Source organism: Equus asinus, chromosome 11 (genome assembly GCF_041296235.1).
Source record: "Equus asinus isolate D_3611 breed Donkey chromosome 11, EquAss-T2T_v2, whole genome shotgun sequence".
Taxonomy (NCBI): domain Eukaryota; kingdom Metazoa; phylum Chordata; class Mammalia; order Perissodactyla; family Equidae; genus Equus; species Equus asinus.
Window position 1 is genome coordinate 71,820,493 of NC_091800.1, and position 22,408 is coordinate 71,842,900.

Consider the following 22,408-nt stretch of genomic DNA (forward strand, 5'->3'; position numbering starts at 1 on the left):
TTAACAGCCTCAAATAACTGGAGAGGAAGAGGACCAAAGGGAACTGTGCAGAACTGCCCTATTAGAATCTTTTCCCTTGTCAGGTTCCAGGTGGCTGCCAGAGCCACCAACTTCTCAAGACATAATTCCAGACACGCGCACCTTGAGAACCCCAAGTGCATGCAGTTCTCACAAGGACAGAGACCAACAGCAATCCAGGCTCCAACAGGCCAAGAGAAACTATTTTCGGTTGAGTCAGAAATTGAAGAAGCCAATGAGGAAAAGACAGTATGTATACAAAAATATTTCAGTAGAATCAAAATGGCATGTTTTAAAAATACCCTCATTGGTTTTTAGGGCAGTGAAACTATTCTGTATGATACTATAAGGGTGGATACATGTCATTAATCATTTATTAAAACCCATAGAATATACAACCTCAGGAGTGAACCTTAACGTAAACTATGGACTTCAGGGGCTGGCCCGGTGGCGCAGCGGTTAAGTTCACACGTTCCGCTTCTCAGTAGCCCAAGGTTCACCGGTTCGGGTCCCAGGTGCGGACATGGCATCGCTTGGCAAAGCCATGCTGTAGTAGGCATCCCACATATAAAGTAAAGGAAGATGGGCATGGATTCTAGCTCAAGGCTACTCTTCCTCAGCAAAAAGAGAAGGATTGGCAGTAGTTAGCTCAGGGCTAATCTTCCTCAAAAAATAAAAATAAAACAATAAAACTATAGACTTCGTGAGTTAAGGTTGTGTCAGTGTAGGTTCATCAATTCTAACAAATATAATCTAGTGCAGGATGTTGATGGGGTGGGGGCAGGAGATATATGGGAAATCTCTGCACCTTCCACACAATTTTGCTGTTTACCTAAAACTTCTCTAAAAAATAAAGTCTATTTAAAATTTTTTTTAAGTATCTTCATTATTCGAGTTAACCCCCAAAGAGCCCATACTTCCCGCAGATGCTTAATGCCCACTGCTCTTTACAGAATAACCCATAGAATATACAAGGTGAAGAATAAAACTTCGAAATGGGCCATTTCACTCTAATTACTAAAATTATCTCTGGCTAAAAGAGTAATAAAACAAGAGTTCTGGTTTAACCTGCCAAGTTTTATCAATTGTCATCTCCAGACCCCCGAATTACCTAAAACATCATGCCTCTTAGATCTAGATTAGATTAACTGAAAGTAAACCACTAGATGAAACTCCAAAATCCCTTTCTCATCTAAAGCTGGCATTTTAGGATGCTTACATTGTACAAATATGAAAGAAAATTATTTTAATAACATAACTACCGAAAATATCTTACCCCTAACACTGCTTTCATTTCTCTTGATTACTCTCCAGGTTGCACCAGGCAGAGTAAGAAGAACCACGGGAACCCCAGTATCACTCGTCTGGATTAAAATGAAAGCTTGCTTAGTTTAGTTAACCTAGAGGTTTCTCGATTTTTATAGGTATAACCAAAGACCAAGATGTTTGAACAACATCCCCTTTCAATTCTGCCACCCAACTCATTAGAAAGTTACAACAGTGCCCTATCCAAGGAGGGGGATACGCTCCAAGACCCCCAGTGGATGCCTGAAAACCACAGAGAGCACTCAACCCTGTAAATACTGTTTTTTCCTATATATACACACCTATGACAAAGTTTAGTTTATTTTAGTTATGCACAATAAGAGATTAACAATAACAATAATAGAACAGAACTATAACAATACACAATATACTACAATAAAAGTTAGGTGAGTGTGATCTCTCGCTCACAACATCTTATCGCAGTGTACTCACCCTCCTTCTTGTGACAATGTGAGACGATGAGATGAAGTGAGGTGAATGACAGGCGTTGTGACCCAGCGTTATCGTAGGACCGAGGCTGACCTTGGAAAGCAAAGCCGTGGACAAGGAGGGACTACTGTACTTTCTGATCCACTTCAGGAGTGACATTCATTAAACTACACGTTAAAGAGTTTTAGGGTCCAAAATAAGTATATCCTAGGTATTTGGAGCTCTGGCATACAATTTATCTAATAAAACTTTTTAAAAGACACTCTTGTCACCTAAGAAACTACAAGCTGCTCTTGACTTAGGGACAATCAGCTCACGAAATGCTCCCACTGATGACAGATTAGCCACCCACAGCACCCCTCCCTCCCTATCGATCCAGCCTGCGGCCACATGTGGAAATTACACGAGGAAAAGCCCTGACATGGCGACAGCGGTGTCCAGAGTAGAAGGACTCTCTGTGAACAGCAGGAGCAGCCCAGTGGAGCACCAAGGTGCCTGTGAGAGGTGAACGCGGGCTCCTCACTTACAATCACCCTCCTCACAGCGCTCACGCCCCTTCTCATAGTGCTAACCACCACGCATGACCTAATTAATAAATCATGAGGCTCCGCCCCTAGCCTGGCCTCTTCCCCCAAGCTCCAGACCCGTATATGTAACCAATTATCCGTTTTCTCCACCTACATTCCAGTTATCTGAAACAGAATTCTTTGCCTACACAGCTTCATCATCTTCTATGCCAATCGATGCCCCATCAGTCATTTACCCACACACCCAAGCCAGAACCCTAGAGGCCATCCTAGGACCCATCTGTCCCTCCCTCACCATCATGACCAAACCCAGCCCAGTCTACCCTCTTAAATAGCTCCCTATTGAATCCCTTCCCCTCCTCCCCTCCCAGCACTGATGCGTCAGTCAGATCCCACATCAGCTCTCCCCGCCCCCACAATGGCCTCCTAGCTGAGGAACCAGCCTCCACCCTCTGCAGTCCAACCACCAAACTGTTACAACCCAAAATGGGTCTCATTCTGCTGCTTCCAGCTTTGCCAGGAATTTCCTATTACCTAATAGGCTCAGCATGGTCCTTCCTTTATGATCTGGTCCCCTACCTCTTCAATCGCATGTCTCTTGTTCTCCTTCCTTTCCCTTTGAAGTCCAGCAAACTGAACTTCTTGCACTTTTCCAACACTCTATGCTATTAAAAAACTCTTATGCTTTTGAACATTTCTAATCTGTCTGGATTCCTTCCGCCTTTAAAAGAAATTCTTCTAGAACAGAGCTCAGGCATCATTTCCTTTATTAGTCTTCACACTGTCACCTCTCAATATTTAATTATTCCCTCCTATGCTCCTTCTGTGCCTTATACTTCTACAACTGCATTTATCCCACTGAAATGTATGTTGACATACCTGCCTCTGCTATTAGACTGTAAGCTCGCTGAAGACAGTGTTTGTCATTTTTCTTCCTAATCTCAATGCCAGCACCGTGTCTGACACATGGCAGATCTCTCTTCTTCAACTCAGAACATCATTCCTATATAATGCCATCAACTTTTCACTGCCTGATAATCTACCTACTAGAGACCTTCTTCGATCAACACATATTCTTTCTTCCTATAATTAAAAGGAATAATTAAAAGTTCATACTACTTGTATGAACTGGTATAAACACTTTCCCACATCTAGCTAAAATCAATTTTAAAATAAGGAATTGGAATTTTAATTAGGAACCACTGAAACCTATTAAAGGGGACATAGTAAAGAGGGTTTTACATCTGAGCTGCGCTATCCTGAAGGCAGTAAAGGATAGAGGAGAAGGCTACTGGAGGTAACAGTGAGGGCCAGCACCGTGCAAGGGACCGATCGCAGCTCAGAAATATGGCATGGGACCAGTAAAGAAAAATCTCCCTTATACCAGCTACCTTCCTGCCTTCAGAACCAGGAACTTAACTCTCACCATTACAATTCATTAGTCTTTTCCAGCCTAGCTTCACAACTTAACCACTATTTATAAACTCACTTCTACAAGAAAACATGCTGAATTCCCAACCAACAGACTTACAAACGAAATCTGAAATTCATTTGGGAACCACCCATATTTTAAACTTTATTTCTAACACATGAAAAATTTTCCTTTTTCTTTCGCATCAAACTGTAACAATGGTGATCTCGGAAATAAACTACAATCAAAATATTAATACATCTCCTACTAATTTTTATTTTATAAAATACTATAATGTACATGGCCACACAGTCTACATTTATGCTTTCTTAGCTTAACATAGCAAAGATCTTTACAACACAAAGTATGACACTTGCCTCTTTTTCTTTAATTGTACTTCTATCCAACAAGTTTCCATTTCCATGTTCACGCTCATACGAGTTAAAACAACTAAAGACAACCATACAACAAAGAAAAAATTTTAAATTTGAATAAAGAAAAAAGCAAACGGATACTAGCAGAATTCAGTAGCACTAAATTCTCACATTACTGCCTTATATTTCTCCTTAAGTTCTTCTACTCATTAAAAAAAACTATATGGTAGAAGGGTAGGAATACAGGTCTATGTCCCTTATCCAAAATTCTAAAACCAACAGTTTTTCGTAACTTCTCTGGAAGGAAGGTCTACACTGATCTGAAACCATCTGGCAGGAAAACCTGAAGTGACGTAGGGCAATTCACAGTCTTAATGCTAACAGACATGTGCCTCGCTGCTCCCCCGCCTGCGGGCTGCGGTGCCAGCCAGGCGGCCCGTCCACAACCCTGGCACCACTACTGCCAGCAGCCCCTGGCGCATGTGGGCACCTTGTGCAGGAAGAAAACATGTATGCAGGTCTGTATCATTTCAATGACAACTGCCCTGTCACTCAAAACACACACACCAGGAAAAGGTTAAAAAGCAGACTTGTGCTATTTGGGGTGAATGCTCATTCAGAGCAGTAATTTTAAGCCACAACGTTTACACTAATCACAGTCTTGTGAATTTCCATATCTACAACTTTTTATTAAATCATAAGACTAAAAAGAAACACACAGGATGTAAAAGCTATTTTAAAACTAGAATATTTAGCACATATACAAATATTCATCTGAAGGACAATTAAGAACACAATTCAGCCAGGCAGGATTCTCACTGTTTGTCTTCAAGCGCCTACATTTGCTTCATCCACAGCCCAGAGGCGGCCCAGAGACTGCTTCTGTCATTCTGAGCTAATGCTCACATTTACACACATGCATGCACACACACCGTCTTTGGGGGCCCCAGTCCACATGCAGTGTCCTCTGTTTAGAATACAACCCGGCAAGAGACAGGAGCTCAGGATGAACTGCAGCACCACCGGGTGGGTGGTCTCACTTACCAATGTAAGCAAAGCAGTTAACTACAAAAACTCATTAAAGAGCAACAGCAGTGCTTACCAATAACACTGTGGGGGGAGGGGAAGGGTCAATAATGTTCTTCTTTCTCCAAAGGCAAAAGAAAAACAGCGAAATTATTCTGTCTAACCAGCAGAGCCAAACAGGAATATGCTCCTGGCTAGAACCTTGCGTGCTAAGGACCAGGCACGCCCTACATTACAGAGGCCAGGGTAAGTTGGTAAGGACGTTAAAATAATAACCATGAAGGTAAGGACATTAAAATAATCACCATGAAAACTGTGTGGAAATGGGGGGATAACATTTACAATCCATTTCTGAATGGAAAACAATATAAAAAGAGCAACTGGCCCTGCCCGGTGGCGTAGTGGTTGGGTTCGCACAATCCACTTCGGCAGCCCAGGGTTCAGATCTGGGTACGAACCCACACACTGCTCATCAAGCCATGCTGCGGTGATGGCCCACATTCAAAATAGAGGAAGACTGGCACAGATGTTAGCTCAGGGACAATCTTCCTCAAGGAAAAGGAGGAAGACGGGCAACAGATGTTAGCTCAGGGCCAATCAGGGCCAATATTCCTCACTTAAAAAAAAAAAAAAGGAAAAGTGTACCTCTGAATGACTGCAATTACTTAAAGACACATCTGCACAAAGATGATGACTGGAAAATAAGCAAAATAGAAAACAGCTATATTCAAATAGTGGGATTATAGACGCTTTTGCTTTAAAAATAATTTAACGGGGCATGGCGTGAGGGTGTTTTTCCAGCCAGGGAGAGGTTCCATTTCTGTACCCACCTTCAGCCCCCACTTCACATTATTTTTTCAAAGACTATGCACAGACAACATGGTCAGGGTAGGAAATGGGCCTGGAACCCTGCAGTCAATAAGCAACCACGGACCCTTCTGCTGGTTTTCACAGGGCCTGATGGCCACGAATTCCCCAACAGAAGCAGTTAACACTACTCTGATACAAAAGGACCAACAAAGGGAAGAACTATTTTCAGGGGATTTCAAAAGCAACCTTATCTAATTGCTACAGCTGACATATTAAGCAATTATCCATACAAGAGGCTCTCTATAAAAATACTGAGAATTTTACATTTTAAAAGGCTTAAAATATGTATCATCTTAAGACATTTTTCTCCAATTACTTTTCAGGATGTTGGGGGTTTGTTCCCTTTGGAAATATCAGAGAAATATAAACTTTGTTCCTTTGGAAATATAAAGAGGAAAAATTATTTCTGACCAGGAGTGCTACAAAAGCTTCTTTTAGGCTACTTACAACCATAATCTGATAAAGTCAGATTACAATGAAGAAATAATAACACATCTTACATGCACACACATATATGAACATAAACATACATATATGGGGCGGGGGGAGCGCTGGAAGGCCTGTTCTCAAGAACCATTTGTCCACATAAACAGTAATGCATCAAAGAGGAGGGAATTGGGTAGATGATGGGAAAACTGCTTTTCAACTCAAAACTGTTTTAAACTATGTAATCACTTTAAAATACGACCCTGCTTCACACCTATAGGGAAACGAAATTCCATCCCACAGAATCCAGGGTCACACCTCAGGCTGCTGGTGCTGCCGGCCCAGACCCACTGGCGAGTGTGACTGAGATCCCCACGACCATCAGCTGCGTGTCACTCACTCCCCCACACGCTCCACTGATGAACACAGGCAGCCTGGGTAACTCAGCCAGGAAGTGCACGCAGTTTCACTTCACGAAAGCACTTCATCTTTTCCTGAAGAAGGCAGTGTGGAGGAAGGCATTCTGAATGACAAACTGGGTTTTTTAGAAATACTTCAGATTCACTATTAACAAAGAAAAGAGAAGAGCTCAAACCTCACAACTACCTTTCCTGACACAGCCCACCCCCTAAGTCGGCCTAACACCCCATTTACCCTCGTACCGGAAAAAGCCATATAACCAACCACAGAAAAATTACAATGCTCTTAAAAAAGTGAAGTCCCCTCCCCACCTCAGAAAACCACCCTCAAATAAGCAAGTCTCACAGAATCAAAGTCTAGCTAATCACAGTACACGCTAATAAAAGACTGCTAATACAGAAATACACTTCATTTTTTGAATTAAAAATCAAATCAACTATACATAAAAGCATAAAACCTCTTACACCCCAAACATTAAAAAGACTACAGGTCTGGAATATTCTTCTCAGTACAGAGATATACATGTATCTTCAGTTAATTGTTAAAGAGAGCAGCTACAAGGAAAGAAAATCAGTTTGTCCAAAGAGAGTCCATCACTTTCCTAACTGGACACCACCCCGCCCCCAGCAGGTGCTCATCACTGAGGCCTGCCGGGGAGCCCACAGGCCACACTGTAGGGGAGCCGGATGGACGGTGCAGACTTCCCTGAAGTCTCCCCTTAAAATCCAAGCAAGGAAAAGAAGGCAACATAATATAAATACTAACAGCTCAGTAGCGGCTACTGGGCCAAGGAATCTGGGGGTGTCCTGAGGGTGAGCAGGGTCCCAGAGGCAGGAGGAGCCGACAAGGGGTGAGGTGGATGGAAAGCAGCAAGAGGAAACTGGGAGTTAACAAGAGGCCCTGCGTTGTAAGCTGAAGTTTCTATGAGTATTAGTAGAGTCAGTATTTATATCATGTTGTTATTTGGTCAGGAAGCCACGAAAGGCTCTTAAGCAGAGAGTGACTGGGGAAAATGACGGTTAAGAGAAAGAGAGGTTATCCTGGCCACACTGTGCAAGATCATCAGGGTCAGGGCTTTTGTTCTGGTTCAGGATTTTCTAAAAGAACCATGGAATGCTAATTCTGAGAGATGCATTTCTTAAAAAAAAGGAGGTTCCAAGGTCAAAAAGACACGGGAGCACACATCTTCCTCCACCCCCAACAGGTTTATAACACATGCTAAAATACTGAAGGCTCTAATTCTTACAGTTAAAAAGCCTATTTAATTCCCAAAGTCAGTCTTCTGAAATGCAAGCCATAAGTCGCAAGCACTGATTTTCCATTGCACTGCCTGTCAAATGGGCATCGCTACACATGCTCCACAGCGGGGAGCAACAGGGATGTAAGGATTTTTAGTTCTCCGGTGCAATGGTTCTCCAAGTGCAGTCCCTGAGGCAGCCACACACCTGGAAGCTTACTAGAAATGCAAACTCCACCCCAGAGGCCTGCAGTTTATCAAGCACTCCAGGCGATGAGGATAAATGCTAGAATTTGGAAATCACTGTTAGACCATTGGGTATTTTTCTCAGTTAATACTTCACAGTTCAAAACAATCTGGGCAACAGCTGAAAGGCAATCAACAAGCAGTCAAAGGCCCCAATCCCACCCTAAGGGCCCAAGGGCTTAGGAGAGAGAAGAGAGACACAGGGAAAACCCCTTCAAACCCCAGTCCCCTCCCCTACAGCCACAATCCTCAACTCTAGAAAGCCTATGAAAAATAACACTGGAACATGAACAAAGTCTTCCTTAAAAGTTAAAAAAAAAAAAATAATGGAAATAAAAGTGTCCAAAATACCATGAATTACTACCCCTGAACTGGGCTGGTTTCAGGAAGCTGGATGCACAAGCTGACCCCTAGGGTAACAGGGGCCACACGGGGGGCAAGAGGGGGCAGGATCCGAGATGCTCAGTGCAGGCGTTCTGGTGTAAGAAGGTAAACAGCACCAATGCTGGCACCCAAAGTCAGGGCTCCACTCCCAGTGGGGCTGTTTTCTAACTGAGGGGCCTGAGCTTCCTAAGCCTCAGTCTTCTCACCTGGAGCCTGGCCTTGGGGACTACCCCGGGTCATAAGCAGCCTCCCACAAGGCCTGGCCTCAGGGAGGAGCTCAGTAAAACTCAGGCCCCTTCCCACAAGGCTTCCACTAAGCTTTTATCTTCTGGACTGACATCAACACAGCAAGGCCAAAGGCACCGTTCACCTGTCCCACTTACCCACTCAAGGAACACAGGAAGCAGAAGGGAAAAGAAGACCCGCCTACCAGTGGGAACAGCGGAGGAAGTGAGTAATTCTTTGTACTTAACATATCTTTTTCTTTTTAAATTACCTCTCAAGAAATGTTTGGTACAAGGAAAGTGCATCAAACATACTGAAGGAATGTTCCAGCAATACCTTTCTTCAGCAGGTTCTCAGTTCATCAGGAGGTCAGGTAGCAACTTAACAAGGAACATGACTTCAAAGTTATCCTAGGAAACTGTGCCTAAAATAGCTGCTGACCAACACCCAGCCCCAAATTCTGGACTACTTTTCATTTTCCCTCCACAGTTTATCACGGTCAATTTCTACCCAAAAAAGGACTTTGTTCCTGAGTAGGAAATGCACCCTTGGAGTCATCTGTCCACTTGTCTGAGGATTTAGGGAGCAGTGCCGGCCTGGGCCCGTAACTGGGGTGCAGAGACATCCACTCTTCACTCCCGAGGCCGCAGCGCACGACCCTCTAACCCGCAGCAAGCTGGGGCGCCGCGTGCGCCTGAGCCTGAGCCCGAGCCTGAGCCCGCCCAGGCGGCCGCTCAGCATCTGCTGCGCATCTGTGCCCCAGCCCCGCGCTGACACGCAGCCTGCAGTGAGGCTGCCCCCACCCTGGCAGGAAGCGAATTCTGGACCATGGGCTGGGCCCCTGAAACACCAGTCAACTTCAGCAAATGTTTCTCCAAAGAGATACCACGGGGCTCCCTGAAACGGTTCTGTGCCCAGGGGATCTTGAGGCCAGAAAACGAGAGACAGAATGAAGAAAAGCAGGTTCTTAGTTCAAGCCAGGGAGGTGGAGGTCACTGACGGAGATGTGGAAAAGCAAGCATATATTTATATTGTCATTTACTCGCAGAGAGAAAACAGCAGGCGAAAGTCCATGATGAAGAGAACAGTGGCTCAGAAGTCCTTCCCCACCTGGGCACTGGGCAGGCCTGCCCTTGGAATTCAAATTCTGTTCACTCATCTACAAATTGAAGAGAGTGACTTCCAGGTAGAAAGCACACTGAGCATAAGCATCTGCTCTGGTCAATCCTGAAATCCCACTAAAACCATAATAAAGGGGGTTTTCTTAAAAGGCTAACCCTCCGCGTACCAGGAGGGGAGAGAAGAACAAAAGCAATGAAATTCCAGAAGCTGGAAAGTAGGTGCTAGTAAGAAAGATGGGGGAGAAGACAAATGCTACGCTACAGGTGGACAAAGCAGAGAACCAACTCCATCCACAGCGCTGGATCTCCAAAACTCAGGAATCGGCAGCATCAGGTCCCTCCCGAAGGGGAGCACCTGCCATAAGGAGGAGCGGCTGAGAGTCAGCCAAAGAAGTGGTCAGATACTCAGATTGCCTTCCCCACTCCCCACAGCCAAGCAACTGCCCCTTGCCTCCCCAATCAAGGAAACTGAAAGCATATTCTCCGGAAAGGAAAACTGAGGGTTTCTGGAGCAGGAATGAAGCTACACAACACACTGCCCCCACACTCAGCCCTTTCCCTCCATCCAACACTCAGGGGGGCATGAGGCTTCAGGCTGGAGGAGGGAAGAGGGCACCCAGAGTGCACCCAGTGTGGACAACCAGCAGTTCAGACCAGAACAAGTTGGAAGGCTCAAGCAAAGGCTTCTCCAGGAAGGCAAAACGTACAAAAAGCTAAAAAACTGACACAAGCCATTCCTCAATTCTACTGTCCAGTGGGAGCCCCTGACATCACTGTGCTTAAAAAGATCCACTCAAGAGCTCAGATTCCAACCAGCTTGGTAGTCCTCCACTCCTAAATATGCGTGGGCATTTGTGGGTGGCCTCCACCATAAAAAATGGAGACCAAAACCAACAGGGGAGAAGAAGGAGCCTTGGAGGAAGAGAATCTATTGAGGAAAAAAAACAATGTAACTGCAATTAACATTTTCATGGAGATAGCCAATATTTCAATTGAAACAATTAAGGAACATTCAGAGAACCAAAAAGAACTCAGGATTTCGAAAACAAGAGCAGAAATAAAATATTCATTGGAAGAGCTGGAAAATCAAGTTGAGACAATCTCCCAGGAAGCTAAGTAAAAAAGACAGAGGTGGAAAACAGGTGTAAAAACATAAGAACATTTGAGGACCAGTCCAGAAGGTCCAATATCGAAATGACAGAGTTTAAGAATGAAAACATAGAAAATGGAGGGGGGAGGGGAATCAAAGAAATAATTCAACAAAAAAACTTGGGTTGCTTGATTGGGGGGCCACAAAGTACCTGTCACAAAAAATAAAAACAGACTCACACCAAGACACATCATTATGAAACTTCAGATCACAAAGAAAAAACTCAGATCTGATTAAGTTCAGGAAGAACAAAACAGCTGGTGTCCACAGAATCTGGTATTGGTGGGGCACTGCAACACTGGAAGCTCAAACACAATGGAGAAAGGCCTTCAAAATTCTGGAGAAAAATCATTTCCACCCTATGACTATATATCCTGCCAAAACATCAATCAAGAGGAAAAGTAAAAATAAAGAAATTTTCAGATATCCAAGGCCTCAACAACCCCATCTCCCATGTACCCTGTATTCACAGGAAGGCACTGCGAGTTACATTGCACTAACACAACGGTGGAAACCTAGGAGTCCCTCAGACAAGGGCGAAGAAAGACAGAAGACACCAGTCGTGTACCAAGTGCGGAAGACCACCTGTCCAGAGGGAGCAGGTGGGAAGGCCAATGGGGAGACTCTGGGAAGGTGAAATGGATAACCTGTCTGCTCTACCTGAACCTTCCAAAAGAAGGTTCAACAACTGGTGCAAGTCTGGGGTTAAGTTATAAGTACCACTGTAAGACTAAACGTTTGCATCCCTCCAAAACTCTATGGCGAGACCCAACCCCCAATGGGATGGTATTAGGAGGTGGGCCTTTGGGAGGTGATCAGGTCATCAGAATGGAGCCCTGAGGATTGGGATTAATGTTCTCATAAATGAGATCCCAGAGAGCTCCCCTGCCCCTTCCGCCACATGAAGACACATCGAGAAGACACCCATCAATGAACCAGGTTCCTCACCAGACACCGAATCTGCTGGCTCCTTGATCTTGGACTTCCCAGCCTCTACAACTGTGAAAAATAAATGTTTGCTGTTTAAGACACCCAGCCTAGGGTATTCTGTCATAACAGCCTGAACTGACTAAGCACATTACCAAAAAACATCTTACACAAAAGATCTGAAAAGTAATCTGGGTTAACTAACAGCTGGGCTGGGAATACAGGTGCACAGGCATATTAATGTTCACGCTGATCTAACCAAAGTTACACTGCAACCATACTGGGAGAGAGAGGGGAGGTACATGTGAGTGAAGCAGGCAAGGAGAAGAGAACTAAATCCTCATCTTCAGAGTGCAAAGTCTATAGATATCGCGTCGAACTAGAAAAAAAGTAGCAGCAATTTTTAAATGTTCTCTATACACAAGAAAAGAACAACAATCAGCTAAGAGATCTAAGGGGCTGCCTTTGGGGAGGAGGAAATGGAGGCCAGAGGTGACTCAGCTACCTTTCCAAACAGACCTTACAAAGGCCATCTGACTCCTTGAAACATATGTTTAACTTTTTTAATAAACACTAAACAAAAATCCTAAATAATTAAAAATAAAACAAAGGATTTGGATCTATACAGTCCTTTCAAATCTCAGGGCCTAAAAGTCTTTTTAAAAACAGGAAGAGACCTAAAATAAAAGGAAGATAAACACCAGCTACATATCTGGTAAGCATTAATATAAAACTCAAAATGTCCCCACAGTTTATTCAGGTACCAGTAGGGCACTGAACAGATGAGGTTCCTTTTGCTGACCAGGAGCCCTCCTGAAAACACAACGGAGGGTCTCTCAAATCAAAAACGCTGCTCCCAGGGGTGTGCACATCAAGTGCGTTTGTAATCCACAGTTTGGGCTGTTTTATACTTTGTAGCAAGCAAAGACAGTCTCCTTTTATTTCCCTTCATCTAAACCTGGGAAAACAGGGAGCCATTTAGGATTAGGAAAGTCCATATTCATCCCCAGGAGCCACGTGTTGTAAATAGCCATGGTTTTTTTCCCAAAGCATTCGGCACTAAGAATTTTAAATGTATTGCACTGCAAAAACATAAATTATGGGAAATGACTGGTCCAACAGACACGAGTGTCTGACTCTAAGCAGCAACAGAGGGATAACAGACTGCAACTTCTATTTCCCGCACTTACTCCTGCCGCAAGATTCCATTAATGATAACAATGCTGCGCTGAAGCCTAAAAAAAGCCACAGAAGGGTCAGTTGGGTGTGGTCCATTTCCTGCAGGTATGGAGTTTCCAAGCTAGCGGCTCTGAATCACCGGGAGAAATCACTCAAAGAGAAAGCCAAGTGGCATGTTTCTCATGAGATCTTCAAACTGCCTGACTCTGGCTTCAGCGCGACTTTACAGTTTTCCTTATTTCTTCAGTAACTCCTCACACTACGTCTTGTACCAAGGTCCTAGAAAAATACAGTTGAACTGAAAAGCAATGTCAACCAGCATCAAATAAGTAAGCTCAGCTCTGCCCAGTAGAACAGTAGCTCCAAGATGAGCACAAAATTACATCAAGGAACAAGAAAAGCAATGACGACGGCTGCCACTTGCCCCAAACTACTCTCTGTAGGGACACTGTGCTATGTTAGCAGCCTAGAAAAATCTAATCTGACCAACTTCTACTTGAAGGTCACTTGGTCCTATGTGAAATACCATCAAGAATGTTCCCAGAGCTGGGATTAGAACCAAAATGCCCTGGACTCCTCTAAGTTCGAGTTTTAATTTTAGTTTCAAAAAATTGCGACAGCCCTCTCCCCAAAAAACACACTTTTAAGCAAAACAAATTCTTAACATTGTTAAGTTTTAGCAACAGAGGAAAAGAGGGAATATGAAGTATTGAAATAAGTATTAAAAAAAAAAAACTCAGCAAGTAACAGAAAAGCAGGCCTTTATTTTCCTTATTTCTCTTTGGCACAGAACAGCAAAAAGGCTTGAAATCAGGGGGATGGGAGAGAGTAATAAAAGACTATAAAGTGTTCCTCGAGAGTTCAGATTCCCAAAGTTTGAGTCACCCTTGCTAAAACATCCACCTGGGCTATCCTGCTGACACCGGAACCTCCAACACTGTCTTCTCAGCACCCACCTTCTATCCTGCGGTTCCTCTCACCTACAGTGCTACCACCACTTCCCAGCACTCCCCAGAATGCAATCCTTCATCTTATCCTACCACCTGCAATGAAGAAAAGCAGAGTTCCCAAAGCACATGACACTCACCACTCCGCCACGCAGCACCACCAGCCAGGACTGTGGGCCCCTTCCCTGGGCCTCTGCTGCCCTCCGGCTCTGGGATCCAGGCTAGCCCACTTGAACTTGCCTCGTGCCTTCCGCCCACATACCATACCTCTGCTCTCTCTGCACCTCAGCATTTGAACCTTCTTACCTGAATCGGCCCTCGCTAGGCTGCTGACTTTCTGCAGACAGGCCAAAGGAGGTGCTCACCTGTGCCTCCCACTGCTCCTGGCACCACAGAGAAATAAATGTGTGGCATGAACGCGGGCTCCGCGCCCTGTCCAACCTTCTAGGTCACCAGGCCACACTCTATAGTTCAGCATTTTCCTCAAGGTGCTTTGAGAACCTAAGTCCCACAAACACCAGGAATGTCCACACACTATACCATGGCCACCTTCCCAGGAGGCAGATGCTAACAGGCTGAACACGGGGAGGGTCTTCCATGGAAGCAGGAAAAAATTATGGAAACACGACACTCACAAGAAAAAAAAGATACAAGAGCACTTCAGCCACAATTAAATGCAGCTGTCCTTCTGTTTTCCTTCATTCCCCAGATTTCCAGAGCACACAGGTTTCCCCAGGGTAAGCAAGAGCACTCCAGAAAAGTTCCCAGCGTGTCCAAACTGGCCAGGAAACGTCTTTCTCGCTCTCCCAACACAAAGGGGCATTCTTGGCAAAGGTCTGTTTCGCCAAGCAGCTAGAGACCCAAAAGGGGAAAGGGTGGGCAGGATGATGTTAACAAATGCAACTGTAAGTTTTCCAGCTATTCCTATAAACTGTCTCTTCTTTCAAATATTAGAGTACCTTAAATTTACAACATTCTCAAAACATGCTAAATTAATTTAGGCCCCACTACACATGTGACATCTAATCCAGCATTTTTCAAACTTGGGTCAAACCAGCCAGCTGTGAAATCAATTTAGTGTTGCAATCGGCTCAGGTTTTTTGTTTTTTGGGGGTTTTTCTAAATAAAATACGTCCCACATCAGTACATCACAAGTAAGGATCAGAACAATCTTCTGAAACTTCTGTTTCAGGACTTGATGTAAAATATATTTCTCACGTGGGTCAAGGTCCAGAAGAGTTTGAAAGTAACTGATAAAACTCTGTAAGAGAAACTTATAAACCAAAACCTAGTCCTTTTTAAATTACAACTTACGCAAACTAAAAGCTGATAATGCTCCCACCTCCAAGGGAAGCTTTTCTTTTAATCTGAATTAAATTGAGTGAAACAGGGGCCAACCCCACGGTCGAGTTGGGTAAGTTCCAGCGCTCTGCTTCGCGGCCCAGGGTTTCGCTGGTTCGGATCCTGGAGGCGGATGTGGCACCACTCATCAAGCCATGCTGAGGCGGCGTCCCATGTGCCACAACTTAGAAGGACCCACAACTAAAAAAATATACAAGTATGTACCGGGAGGCTTTGGGGGAAAAAAAGGGAAAATAAAATCTTTTAAAAAAAAGAAAAAATTGAGTGAAACAACAAATGTTCAATGAAGGACAAAGAGTAGTGAAACCCACAAATCAACCTGATTTATGTCTTTTCGTAGCTATGACATTCAGTTCGTGATTTCTATTTTTTTCTAATATGAAACTGGGGTGTGGGAGGTAAAAAAAAAAAAAAAAGGGACTGCCCGTGGCAACCTTCATTAAACATTCACTAAAAATGATAACTCATTCAGATTTACAGTCATCCCTCCCTCACCCAGACCATGAGCCTTCAATAAGAGTGGCTGATTGAATAAAACATCTATCTGATAGTTCTAATTTCTTCAGCAAACCCAAGCTGGAATGAAATAACCTTTAATTTTCACAAAAGTAATAATAAAGCCATCATTCAGCATGGTGAGTAGGAGTTCAGTCTTGATGGGAGGAACGACCTGCTTTCCAATCACAAATTTGCCACATTACACACTATCTCCCCTTGGTCAGTTCAATTAGTCTCTGTTGGTTTCCACATCTACAAAATGGCATAAATAATACTTATGCCTCAAGCGGTAGCCGTGAAAATCAAGAGGCCTAAAAATGATTTGCAAGACAGTAAAGAATGGTGTTTATACTAAAATGTTCTCATTCAGGTTTTGGGGGGATTTTTAAGCATCTTTGCCTAGGCTGCCTGAATTCACTCTTTCTGCCTTTCTGAAATATTTTAAGCCAGCTCCTTATAAGCCCTGGTCAGTAGACGAGAGGGGGAAAAAAAGCAGGGAGGAGACATCTCAGGACAGGGCCCGGAAGGGTTGGTACTTCCCTCCTGTTTTATCCTAGAGAACAGTCAGTCCGAGGCAGGTGCCTTTCATTTAATCCTCAACAACAACTCCGAGGAAAGCCTCCCCGGGCAGTGGCAGCTGCTAATTCCAAGTAGAAAATAAATGTGCTTGTTGTTTTTCTCTTTTAGGGGGAAGGGAGAGGAAAGGAATGTTCTTCCCCAAATGGCACACTAAAAACAGTTATCACACAGTTTGAAGATGTTCTTAAATGCAGGATGGCTGTCAGAAGCCACCTTCGCACCTTTCAAACTATCACAGCTGAAAATGTGGTCTCTCAACCAAATAAAAATGTATCAGCTTTTACACGGAGAAAACAAAAACAGTTCCCTTATAACGCTACTTAGGAAATACAGTATATTTGGGAGGCAAAGTTAGTAAAGGAATTTTACCTTCTTTTCCCAGGATTTAAAAATTTTGGCTCACACTCTTGAAGAAAAAAGAAAGTGAGGGCAAAAAAATGTCGAGACCAGACACCACCTGGTGAGCATCTGATACTGGCCTCAGGGCATCAGCCAGCAGGGCAGTTAAGTACCTTTTCAAACTGATTCGCTTTACACAAAGGCCAAATACCTCCATGCTAAACTCTAAGTGAGGCCTTGCTGCTGGATTACAACCAGATTAATACAATATAAAGGTCAGTGTAAAGAAAATATTAACTAAATGCATTTTTGTTATCATTTCAAAGAAGTCCTTGCTCTACTGGTCAGAAATAATTCTTCACGCAGCTCACCTTGCCTTCCTGCCTCTAAATTCAAACCAAACCAAAGCAAGAACTTTAGGAAATACCAAGAAACCACATCTGACTTTTACTTAGTTGTCAGCAGAAGCTTAGGTTTTAAATGCGTGTTGAGTTTAAAGGCTCTTTAAATGAGATTCAATGACAGTTTTCTTCAAGCACACTCAAGATATTAATTGTAACTGCTACTCCTTAAAAAAAAAAAAAAAGAAGAAACTTGGACCAAAATTCTGGTACCTTTATGTTCCTATTTTTCCAGATTTCAAACCTGAACAGTGAAATCCACTTTTCTTTTCATGGCTTAAAAAGACCTGCCTCAGAAGAGGTGGCGCAGATCCCCAGCTCCTAAGAGGCCAGGTCTGAGTGTAGTTCTCAGCCCTCAAGAGCGAGGGAAGAAGAAAAAATGAACCCGTAAATGTCTAAAATAAATAATCCACTTGGAAAATCGTGGTTGTTTTCTTAGGTTCACTCGCTTAGCTAAACTGAAAGAGCAAAACTTTAAAGACATCCTGATCATTTTGCCACCACGTAGGCGCTTACAAACACTACAAATCTGCCAGGATGGTGGTTTTATTTTTCAAAGGGCTAAAATACAGTCCCCAATGGCGAAAAACTTTAATGCGTTCACCTCCATCTGAAATTCAACCTCACCCCCCTCCAAAAGTCACTGGTAGACCAAGATGCCACCAAGTATCAACGGAGAGGGAGACTGGGAAGAACTCATCTGGATCCAATCCAGTCTGAAAAGCAAAGCCCAGGGTCCGGGATCAGGCGGGTCGGCCTCGGTAGGGCACCCCAGTGCACGTCGTCCGATGGATCCCTCCTTCCAGAAGGTTTCCAGGCTCGCACTTTCTCTGCCTGCTCCAGAAGGAAGGGCGCGGAACGAACGCGCTGGAAGGGGGCTGGCGGTTACACCTCCCCGCACCCCGCCCTGCCTCCGCCACCGGCTGAGCCGGCCCGGGACGAGTCGGGGCGCGCCCGGGGCTCCCCTCCACCTCTCGACTTCCCGCCCGCCCGCCGGGGGGTCAGGGGCCTCGGCCGCCCGCCGCCCGCCGGGCCCAGAGCCCGAGCCGGGCCTCCAAGGGCATTTCTCCGCATCCCTTCTCCCCGGGGCCGGGGCCGGCGCTCGGGAGGCGTGGGGAGAGGAGAAAGCCGGGAGGACGAGGCGGCGGCGCCCCACATCCCCCGGCGACCGCTGCGCCGCCGGCCGGCGAGGGCCGCCTCCAGGCCGCGGCCCCAGGTCCCCGCACACCCCGCCCCGGGCCGCCGCACGGGCGGCCGGCGCGACCCCGGAAAGGGCAGCGTGGGGGGGCCGTGTTTACACCGCCAAGTTCCCGCTTCCGCCCCGGCCCGCGCATCCCTGCCTCCCTCCGTCCCTCGGCGGCCCGGATCCTGCCTACCTGCATGCCCGGCAGGCCCGACTGCACCGGGGAGTGAGCCATGGCGGGCAGGACGGCCACTTCCTGGGACGGGACGGCCGGGCCGCGGCGATCCGCGCGGGCGACGAGGTCCGCGGGCCGCGCGCAGCCCTCGGGCGGCGGGGGCGGCCGGCCAAGCCCAGTCGGGCTGCGGCGGCACCGGCCGGAGCCCGAGGCCACCCCAGCCCCTGCGGTCCCGGGCCGGGCGGCGAGCTCAGCGGCGGACAGCGGGCCACGTCTCCATGCACGGCGCCGGGGAGGGGCTTGAGGGGCGCGGGGCCTCGCCGCGATCTGCCGCCGCTGCTGCTCGGCTGGAGCCGGGCGGCCTGGGCCCGCGCGCGCCGGTCGCCTGGAGCTGGAGTGGGCGCGCACCGGCCGCCGAGCCCGCGAGTGCCGAGCGCCCCGCGCGCCCCGCCCCGGCCCGGCCCCCGCGCCCGCCCCCGCGGCCCGGCCGGGGACCCCGCCCCGCGCTTCCGGAGGGGGAGGAGGCTCGCGGCCGCCCGGCGCCCTAGGCCGCAGCCGCCTGCGCCGCCGCCTGCCGGGGCGGCCGGGGGTAGGAGTGTCTCCCGCGGCCGCCCCCCGCCCCCAGCCGGCGGGGCGGAGCGGCGCGGGGAGGAGGACGGGCCGGCGGGGCGGGGCGCGGCGGGGCGGGGCGGGGAGGGGGCGGCCTCCCGGCGGGGCACCGAGGGAACCGGCTTGGAGCCGGGGGGCGGCCGCGCGCCCACCCGCAGCCCCGGGGCCGGTCGGGCGCCCGAGGTGCCTGGGCAGGGCGGGGGCGGTGCGCCCCAACTCTCACTCTACCCTCTTCCCCCTGCCCTCCGAGCCAGTCCACTGCTCTCCGTCTGCCCCCGAGCACACCGGCTCCGGACGACCTCCTCGAGGGCAGAGTCTGGGGCACGGGGACCGAGGAGAAGGAGAGTGGCCCGCGGGGCCTTGGCCGGTGGCCGGTTCAAAACTACCGGGGCGGAGCTTGTTGGGCGTCTGGGTGAAGTTTCCTACCAACCCAAGGAGGAACCCGACCGCGGGGAGGCCGGGGGCTGGTAATTCCCCGCGCTTCTGCTCCGTGAACACAGCCCCGCTTGGAATGCTAGGCGCTGTGAAGCCAGCTAAGGGAGGGCGCAGAGCCCGACCGTCCGAGCCCCGCACCAGGGCGGGCGCGTCCCCCCGGGGAAGGGAAAGGTGGGGGAGGGGCCAGGAGGAAGGGAAGACAATCGAAGGAAACATGTCTAGACTTACCCCGGCCCTCCCCCTCTCCTTCGGCTGCCAGCGAAAGCACCAGCTTCGACCTTCACCTTTTAGCCACCTCTTCAACTGCGGGCGAAAGACAGAAGGAACGAGTCAATACTGCCTCCGGAAAGTATTTTATTTACAATGACAGAGTGGCAGCCACCGAAGTGATCTGCTGCATCTCGGTTTGTTGGGCCCCTGGCTCCTCATTCGTGCCGGTGAATGCCCTTGTTGCACCATCGCTGTGCCAGGTCGGACCTACTAAAGTGAGCCCCCAAGAGTTCATAGACTTTTGGAGGGAACTCTCAAAGTCCTTCCCTGGGGCGTATAAGGAGTATTTATTCTTTGAGGTGGCACTGTGTTCTTACAACTTCAGTTCCCTCTGGTGCTCTGGATCAGAGTGGGGTGCTTAAACTGAGTCCCTCTTTCCCTTTGGAAATAGGCTTGTTTCCCTCGGGGTCCTTCAGGATAGTTCAGATCCCTTCATGGTCGTCACTGGTACAGTGTCTTCACTGCAACATGAAGGCCCTCCACCTCCAAGTACTATGAAGAGAATGTGGCCAATACAAAGTTAAGAAAAGCACGAACCCTAATACCTAGGAGCTTGCCATCTTAGTATAAATTTTGTGTACCTAAAAAATGGATACATGAAGAGATGAACAGCAAAACAAGCAAGCATGTGAATCTTAAAAATGTTAATACTCTTCAACCCAGGAGTTCTACTTACAGCAACATATCCTAAGGAAACAACCAAGAAGTGCTTAAGAAAGTATACAAGAAGATGCAGCACAGTGATAGTTATAATTGTGGGAAAACTGGAAACATTACAAGTCTACAGAGATTGTTAAGTAAATGATAGTATATTCATACAGTGAGTAGTTATTAAAAATGATGTATTCCAATATTTTCAACATGGGAGGATATTTTCATTATGTATTTTTAAGAAAGAAACTGCAGGGTACAAAATTATAGTCTGATCTCAAGCTACTTCATATATATGAAGTTATATTTAAATGTATATATAATTTACATTTATATAATTTTATGTGTATATGCATAAACAGAGAAAAACCTAGAAGTATGTATGCCAAGATTTAACAGTGGCTATCCTTGGAATTAAAGGTGATTTTTTTCAGTGGGTAGTCAACCAGTAGAGAGCATCATGCTAAGATATCTCCCCTTAGGGTCAACAGTCAGGACAGTAACATGGCAGCAAGCTAAGGAGGAAGAAACAGGACGAGTAGACAGAAATGGTTGGGCACTGATCGGAGGCATTACCATAGGAAATTCTCAAAGAACACTGGGGCCCACTTTGCAGTGGGCTAATTTCCAACAAATATGCCACGGGGGACAATGGACCATAATAACCTGGGTCTAAAAAGTAATCAGAATCCTGTTTTGTATCCAGAGGCTAGTGAGGCTAAGAACATGTAGGTGACAATGAGATATGACTTATCTGCACACAGTGACTTGCATTCATTAGCTGGTCTGTCTCCCTATACCCTGTGTATCTCCTCACCACCACTCAACCTCATTTCCTCTTTCGACCATATTTATGCAAAGGAGCACTACTGTCTTTCAAAGAGAAGAAAGAAGCAAGATAGGAGTTACTGGTGCTGCTCAGTCACATGCAGACATCCCCCAGCATCCCCCAGACAGTGGCCCTCTCCCTTTGTTTTAGCAGAGCAGAGATGTTTGACAGGGCCTGAGCCCAGGACGAGATCCTGCCCAGTTGCTCACTGCATTCATTCATACGTTAACACATTTTTTGAATGACAACTACATGTCAGACATCTGGGTTAGCATTGGGCATGTAAACACTGGATCCTCAAGTGCCTCTTATCCCATCCTAGGACATGGTCTCCGAGAATCCAAACTTCAGAATTTTACAATACCACAATTGATTAAATTTAGAGTCACAATAGCTGTAATCTCCACTAAGGAAAGAAGATTATCCTGTCATCCTCTTCCTCTTGTCACTTTCCCTCCACCCTCAATTTACAATTACGACAGATCATATACTGCTGTAATTTCAGGAGAGACTTTGAGGGTCTCCATAGAGATTATGCATTTTCTGGTCTCCATGGAGATACGTGCTAACCCATGGAATTATTTTCATCCCCTGGCCTTCTTTGTCTTTTGTGTTGACTTAGGGACATGAATAGGGCAATGAATTGTGCTCTGACATATACTCAGGACCACAAAGGACATTTCCATACGCCCACATAGAGCCCCTCCAAATATAGAGCCCTTGTGTGCTGACGACCCGGCAGCCAGCCCTGTAGTCTCGGCAGAGCTCAAAGAGCGCAGCCGGAAACAAGAATTCAACAATCAGTGCCTTCACTTCTCCTTCTGAGTTGAAAAG

The 22,408-nt window shown here is 46.6% G+C and overlaps 1 protein-coding gene across 7 annotated transcripts in view; it reads right to left on the reverse strand.

Moving 5' to 3' along the window:
• STK24 (serine/threonine kinase 24) overlaps positions 1 to 19,588 on the reverse strand; it is a 113,733-nt gene extending 94,145 nt beyond the window's left edge. For 4 of the 7 annotated variants that reach the window (XM_044779787.2, XM_044779789.2, XM_044779786.2 and 1 more), the window contains exon 1: positions 18,799 to 19,588. In XM_044779787.2, coding sequence (XP_044635722.1) covers positions 18,799 to 18,840 — 42 coding nt within the window. In that variant the 5' untranslated portion in view covers positions 18,841 to 19,588. Of the gene's footprint in view, positions 1 to 18,026; positions 18,257 to 18,798 lie in introns of those variants that run through there. The other 3 variants (XM_070520056.1, XM_070520055.1, XM_044779791.2) reach the window with 2 other exon arrangements.
• Between the last annotated feature and the right edge of the window lie 2,820 nt (positions 19,589 to 22,408).